This window comes from Harpegnathos saltator, unplaced genomic scaffold (assembly GCF_003227715.2).
Source record: "Harpegnathos saltator strain DR-91 unplaced genomic scaffold, Hsal_v8.6 scaffold27, whole genome shotgun sequence".
In the NCBI taxonomy this organism is placed as follows: domain Eukaryota; kingdom Metazoa; phylum Arthropoda; class Insecta; order Hymenoptera; family Formicidae; genus Harpegnathos; species Harpegnathos saltator.
Window position 1 is genome coordinate 199,330 of NW_020230061.1, and position 8,174 is coordinate 207,503.

Genomic DNA, 8,174 nt, shown 5'->3' on the forward strand with positions numbered 1-8,174 from the left:
TGTACCTATTTCTGTCGAAATCGAAGGATTTTAAATATTTTTGTCTACTATATTGGATTCGCCATTTTGAATTCCGAATTTCTGCCCTCGGATTCGTAATCGGTGATCTCGAAAACCTCATAGTATCAATTGTCATCCATATAGCTGTAATTGTTCTCTCTGACACGAATTTTTTGTATTGTACAATACAAAAAACACTTTTTTTGCATTTAACTACTTATATAAACAATTTCATAAACAATTTATGAAAATTACACATTACAACATAGTTAATAACATAATATTCGAATGAAAACATAGAAAACAGCAAGAAAATTGAGTTTTCTATACCTGAAAAACGTAATAAAATAAAACAAAGAAGGCGGGACTCCAGAGTCCCGCTGCGCTTCAAAGAGTTAATAGATGTACTCGGCAGATTTTTTCGTAATAATAAGTCGATAGTCACGATTATGTGTGTACTGTCTCGCAGTACAACGAAGAATTTATTGAATCTATCGTATGTAGTTCACACTGATGTCAATCTTGTTGATCCGATTTAACCCTTTCTTCACGGGGTATGTGTCCACGAGTAGGTTTCCGCCGTACGGCGGGTTCCGTACGGTACCGGGAGTGCTTACTTCATAGACAGAGTGAAATATATTTAATCTTATAGAGTAATTTAGGTTGATTAATTAAAAATAATATCTAAATGAAGATAATCGTCTAATTATCAGACAAGGTGTCCTATTTTAAATGAGCAAAAATTTCGAAAAATATGAAAGATACTGAGAAACATTTCAGACAAAAGTTGTATGGTTTCAAAAGGAACATAAAACAACTATATCATTTTAGTTATAAATGGTGCCATTTTTGAGATATTGTTGTGCCCACACCTTTGGGGAACGTATTGTTCCCACGCTCTTGGGAGAAGACTGTGAAGAAGGCATATAGAGAGTGTTTGACAGCTGTTATCGTTGTCAAGGAATTTGTTTACTAACAACTGGAATAATAAGAGAGTCGCTCTAGTCCTGTCACAGCGTACGGACGTAAAGCGAATTCGTGCGATTATTTTGAGATTGATTAAGATCCGTTTTTCTTGGCTGTAAATAAAGCTATTCTCGTTTAGTTTATCCCGAGTTATTTCTTTCACGCGCGGGCACAACAATATTCACCGATTATTACTTTTCTTAAATGGAAATTCCAGTTTTTATTACATTATCTTTTTCTACCAATTAATTTGAACAACTTTTATCTGAAATATTTTTTTTATTTGCCTAATATTTCTCAAAATATTTAAGAAAAATTTAGTAATTTTTTCAACATCCAACTTACAATATCTCGCTATTTGTCGAAAGAAAAAATACTACTAGTCTCTTTTACTCTATTTAGTCTCAAGAATATATTGTTATAATAGTGCCCTAACTTTTGTCAACTTATAGACCTTTGGAAATTTTTAAATCATCAAATTAATAAAAGTCAGGGCGCTATTATGACAATATATTCTTGAGACCAAATAGAGTAAAAAAGTCTAGTACGATATTTTCTTCTGACAAATAGTTGGTGAGATATTATAAGTTAAATATTGAAAAAATTATTGAGTTTTTTTTAAATATCTCAAAAAACATCAGACAAATAAAAAAATATTTCAAACAAAAGTTAAAATTAATTAGTAGAAAAAGATTATATAATAAAAAATTGGGATTTCCATTTAGGAAAAGTAATAATCAGTGAATATCTCGAAAGTGACGCCATCTATAAACGAGATGATATAGTTATTTTATCCCTTTGAATATTTTTTAGTGTCTCATATTTTTCGAAATTTTTGACTGGCTCATTTAAAATCATAAAAATGGGACACTTTGTATATTTTCTTTATATATTAATCTAAGTTTTATATATTCTTTATATATTATTTTTATAATTTTTATATATTTCTTCATATATTAATCTTTATATATTGTCTAATTATATATTTCTTTAAATCACACATTTATTAACATCAATAGGAACAGTCTATAATAATTAATGTACTCTTAGTAATATAATTTCATATGATAGAAATATTTTAATGCAAAGAGTAACATATAAACTTACATTACAATCTTCACATTGGTCTCTGATTTTTTGTCTTTTATCGTGTTTACTATATTAATTAAAATAATTATTACAGACGTAATCGGTACAAAATATCGAACGTCGACTAAAGTCGGCTCTAGGAATGAAAGGATTAATAAAGCTTAACAATTTTGCTGATGTCAAGAATATTTTATCCGATCGCGTTTTTATTCAATTACAGAAATTTAATGTACGATGAAATGCCTGAAACTTATAATTTTAGATATAAAAGACACGTTGCACGTTATCATATGCACGAGAATGCAATGTACATTGACATTTTGCTTACGTATTTGTATATCTAATCGATGCATAATTTATCGATAGTCTACTTAATATTGATAGTGGTGACTATTCATGTATGTAGATTTTGTATTGAGCACTTATCCAAGGACAAATAATATGAAAAAGGCTGTATGTAAACTTCTTTTTTCGACTAATGAATAATGGAGGAATTTTGTATTTTTGTGTAACTTAGCAAACAAAATATTAAATATGTACGCAATATGTGCATAGATATGGTGGAGGTGAACCGAAGAGCTTCCACACGGCTTTCAGTGAGTCCATCAACGATTTGAATGATTGTGTCGATAATGAAATAATCACCGAGAGCTTGACGCTCGAAACAGAAACCGAGAAAAGACACAGACTAGACAGCTTTTATTCTGCGACGTCGGCGAAGTCGACTTACTTCAGCACGGGCTCGGTCTCAAGCTATCATAGCGTCGACGACAACGATAGCGCGGAGATTGGTATGGTATTAATCGTACACACGTCTATTGAATTAATAATCGCTCATATTAATGAATCCATTGTCTTGCCAAGGCGCCGAGAACATTTGTAACAGCCAAATTATGTACGGGCCGTCGTCTACTCTTCCGGCGCTAACCACACAACTTTCGAATTGTTGGACGCAAATTCAAGGTAAGAGAATTGATAGAACAAAACTATACACATGCGTACAGATAAAAAATTAACACCCTATATATATATACTACTGTGATAAAAAAATAAGGTGAATTTTTCATTTAAATTTCGCGGGTACTTTAAAATCATGAAATTATTTTTTTGTGGGTTGGTAGCACTGTCTTTGACATCTATACAGAATTTCATGTCAATATATTCAATTGCTGCAGAACTATACGTGTTTTTGTAAACATACAAAAGTGAGTTTCTCGATTTTTACTATGTCTGATTTTGTTGAGCAAAGAATTTGCATTAAATTTTGTTTGCGGATGAATATTCTGCCGCAGAAATGTTGAGGATGTTGCAGAAAGCCTTTGGTGATAAGGCTATGTCGCAAAAAAATGTTTACAAGTGGTACAAAGACTTCAAAGAAGGTTGAGAACGAGTTCAAGACGAATAGCGCCCCGGACGACCATCAACATCTACCAATGAAAGCCACGTCAAGGAAATCAAATTGTTAACAAGGAATATTATTTGAGTGTTATGCGTCGTTTGCGTGAAGCTATTCGCCTCAAGAGGCCAGAATTATTGGCAATTCTTGGTTTTTGCACCACGATAATGCACCGTCCCACATTGCATTGGTTCTTCGAGAACATTTCGCCAAAAATTCGACCCATATCGTTCCACAACCACCGTATTCGCCTGATTTAGCACCGTGCGACTTCTGGCTGTTCAACAAACTCAAAAGACCGCTCCGGGGACACCGTTTCGACTCGATTGAGGAGATAAAAGCCGAATCGAAGAAAGTATTGAAGGCCATTCCGGAAAAAGACTTTTCTGACTGTTTCAAGGATTGGAAAAATCTTGGCATAAGTGCATTGTGTTGGACGGGGAGTACTTTGAAGTCGATGAAATTGATTTGGAAGAATAAATAAAGATTTTTCATTTTATAAACAAATTCACCTTATTTTTTGATCATAGTAGTATATATATATATAGAGTGTTAATTTTTATCTGTACGCATGTGTATATATATATATATAAGGCGCTGAATATTAAATATAAAATTAAATATCGAAAATTAAAAGCTACCGAAAAAAGATTTTGGGTGGGAGCATCAAGGGTAAAATAAAGACCGAACTATTTTTTTAAGTGGGTCTCTAATTTTTTGAACACATTACGTTTTTAGTCCTTATAACAACAAATTTAATGATCATATACCCAAGGTAATTAAAGGTCAAATAAAAGAAAAAATTCAAAAACAAAAGAAGAATAATGCTTTAATAAAGCAAAGAAGAAATAAACTTTATGAATCAATCTTTAAAATAAGAACAGAAAGCTTTGGAACAAAAGAAGCGTTTTTCTCTTTGAAATGAAAAATTCTGTTAATTTGAATGTTTAAAATGTTATTCCCTTGCATCTATATAAACTTGCAATCTTTGTTAAAAATCGTTAAGCATTATTTATAATTTGCTCGTTAAAATTATTTGACACCCCTGGCGAAAATATTTCTACAAGAAATTATTATATATAACAATACAAGAAACTGCGTGATTTGGAATATTTTCAAAGAAAGTGAGAAATCATTTCAGACTCTATAAGAATTCGAAAAACTGCGTTTGTATGAAATTCTTTATTCATTGCCTGAGTAATTATGCAATTTCTTTCTTTTCTCTAACATTTACCTTGAAATACTGAAATGTTCCTAGAAATAAAAAATGAAGAGTGGTAAATATGGAGAAAAGGGACCACCCTTTCAATGTCAATAATTTTCATATTTGTCATCAAGGTCATTACCTCCATTAATGTTATGAAGATTAACATATTGTTATAAACAATAAGCGCAAGCTATAATCTTATATTATATATTTCTACAATCTTATATTATAGCTTGCGCTTATTGTTTATAACAATATGTTAATCTTCATAACATTAATGGGGGTAATGACCTTGATGACAAATATGAAAATTATTGACATTGGAAGGGTGGTCCCTTTTCTCCATATTTACCACTCTTCATTTTTTATTTCTAGGAACATTTCAATATTTCAAGGTAAATGTTTAGAGAAAAGAAAGAAGTTGCATAATTACTCAGGCAATGAATAAAGAATTTCATAGAAACGCAGTTTTTCGAATTTTTTACAGAATTTCTTACAGAGTCTGAAATGATCTCTTACTTTCTCTGAAAGTGTTCCAATTCACGCAGTTTCCTGTAGTTTCTTGTAGAAATATTTCCGCCAGGAACGCTTCGCGTATTTGTTGCATCATATTTTCCCTAGTAGTTGGAGGTAGTTGGCAGTTCATATAAACAATTTTTCGGATTCTGCTCTAAAAATAATAACCTAAAAATAATAGGCAGACCAGACCAAATGATCTGGGTTAGGTTATTTTTTTTATCTGAGACTTTTTTCCGTTATTTAACCTCTAATCATTTTGAGGATTGAATTGATCCTGACAAGAGCTATGAACGTAAGTGTTCAAAAATTCAGAGTTCTATTAAAAAAATAAAAATAAATAATTTGACCTTTATTTTATTTTCTTTTATTTTACTTTCTTTTATTCAAAATCAAATTTTTTAAATCAAAATGTGCCTTATTCAAAACAATATTATTTAAAATGCGAACTTCGATAACATATAGTTTTCTAAATATATGACCTGTTAAGGTCCTTGCATAATACTAGACAACAGGCAGTAGAGAATAAAAATAAGGAATAATGGGAATTTCAACATACCAGAAACCATCAGTGCAGGATGAACTATGGCATAAATAATAGACATAGAATTTCTGTTACGTTGGATATTCTGTTCCTGCTTGTTGCCAACCAATCACAGCGTCCGAATGTTAAAATTAAATTTGTAAACTGCAGTATACAATAGGCTAGCTACTTGCATTGCACGGAGAAATAGCATTATATTTTTGTCTTCACCTAATATGAAGGATGTCAATGAAATTATTATTATACTAATGAAACTATATACAGTGTATATATATTTTTTATGTATTACTGATTAACTTCGTTCACATACACGACGAAAAGCTTTAAAATATGTAAATATTTAATTTACAGCATGAGTTCAAAATACACAAGAACTTAGAACCAAGTTACTTTTGGGTTATGTTTGTTTAAATCAACTATGAATATTACGAAACAGTGGACACAATTTGAACGTTCTGATTGGATAGTTTTTATCACCATAGCATTATTGTGCATCTGTGACGATAATTTCTTATTTCATATTTTTATTAGTTGTTCCTATTGTTGTCTGGCATTGTGCAAGGATTTTTACGTTTGAAATTTAACGCATATGCACACATGCACACATACACACGTGCGTAAAAATACATAAATATGCATGTACCAGACGTACTGAAACAATCTAAATGTCAATCAAACTGTATAACGTTTTAATAAAATTTTTCTTTTGCATATTTTTTGTCTTCATGACATGTTTAATTCAATAATTCCGGACTAGATGATACGCGAGCGAAAGATCAAAGTCTCATATTTTTGCATTTATAATTCACAAACGTCATTCGCGCGGGGAATTAGAAAATATCACACGTAGTTGTAATTGTCATATAATACGGCACAAAGGCTGCAGCGCAACATTGATTAACCCTTTAACTCCAGTTGAATTCGAAGTAGTATCACGTGCTTAATAAAATACTTAATGAAATACCGAATACCAGGGACCATGATTGAAAAGAAAAAAAAGAGTGTTTATAATACAACGCGATACATATTGCAATTACAACACGATGCTTTGAAAAAATGCGATGTATCGAAAAGATGAGGCTCATAATTGCCGTATTATTTGTTGCAACGAGCAAGGAATCGATTGAATGAATTTCATACCGATATAATGACGATCGATGAGACAGTCGAGTGAAAGCGTACGCTTGCCATTTCAGGGGAATTTGTGATGGTGCATGCGGCCTATCAATCACATCTTGGGCAGGATTATTTTTTCGCACCGCGCGCTAGATTGGCGGATGGAATTATCTGGCTTTTAATAGTCAAAGCCGGCATCACCCGAGCCAACTTATTGCACGTAAGCTATGTTTCAAATTAGCATAGAGACTCTCAGACAGAGAAAAAGAACTATTACAACGTACTCAACGCACACATTTATTAGTTTCTGTTAGGTCTAAGTAGTGGAACTCATGTGATGTGTGCTGGAGTCGATATGATACCAGTTAAAGCATTCCGAATTGAACCCATGGAAGGAACAAGTGGTCACATTACTGTGGACGGCGAAGAAGTTGATTATGGACCGCTGCAAGCCGAGATATTCCCTTCTCTGGCAACGGTGATGGTACCCTGACATAAACGATAATCGCGGACTTAGCGGTGATATCAGCAGCAAAATCAAACAACTCTTGGGTAATAACTTCGCCAGGAGGAAGATGATCGTTCCAGATTAGTTTAGCCAATTACGATATCAGATTGTTAACATGTATTAATACAAGTATCTTTAACTAGTATTTCGGATTTAGTAAAATCTCGATTGACAATCTGTACGTAGGCTGTTTAGAAGAAGAGAAGAAACACACGAAAGTTTGAATCAACGAATAATTTACTATATTTGCGATACACTCACAAGGGGAGACACTTTTTCGCATCTTCATTACAATATGAGGATGACATGATGAATACATATATAAATAAAAAAAATATATATTTATATATATACATATATATACATACATATATATATACTATATACACAAATGTGTATATGCGTATATATATATATATATAGGGTGTCCCAAAAGTAACCACCCTAATAACTCTTCAGTATTGAAGTTTCAAGGAAAATTATCTAAATAAAAATTGTAGGGAAATACTTAGTAGGGAATTTAAGTGAAATACTTTATGATGACCTTCAATTTGACCTTGACCTCTATTTTCAAGGTTATTTGAAGATCAATTTGCGTTTTTTAAATAGGAATCCTTATTTTTTATTACACTTCTTTTCTACTAGTTAATTTGAACAACTTTTGTCTAAAACATTTTTTTTATTTGTCTAATATTTTTTGAGATATTTGAGGAAAACTTGATAACTTTCAATATTTAATTTACGATATCTCGCTAACTATTTGTCGGAAGAAAAACTGGTACTAGACTTTCTTGCTTTATTTAGTCTCAAGAATATATTGTTATAATAGCGC

At 31.7% G+C, this 8,174-nt stretch overlaps 1 protein-coding gene across 2 annotated transcripts in view; it reads left to right on the forward strand.

Moving 5' to 3' along the window:
• Positions 1-7,371, forward strand: part of Sk2 (Sphingosine kinase 2) — a 72,868-nt gene extending 65,497 nt beyond the window's left edge. For both annotated transcript variants that reach the window (XM_025299362.1, XM_025299361.1), the window contains 4 exons: positions 2,611-2,846; positions 2,920-3,018; positions 6,915-7,054; positions 7,139-7,371. In XM_025299362.1, the coding sequence (XP_025155147.1) occupies positions 2,611-2,846; positions 2,920-3,018; positions 6,915-7,054; positions 7,139-7,327 (664 nt within the window). In that variant the 3' untranslated portion in view covers positions 7,328-7,371. The remainder of the gene's footprint in view (positions 1-2,610; positions 2,847-2,919; positions 3,019-6,914; positions 7,055-7,138) is intronic.
• The last annotated feature ends 803 nt before the right edge of the window (positions 7,372-8,174 follow it).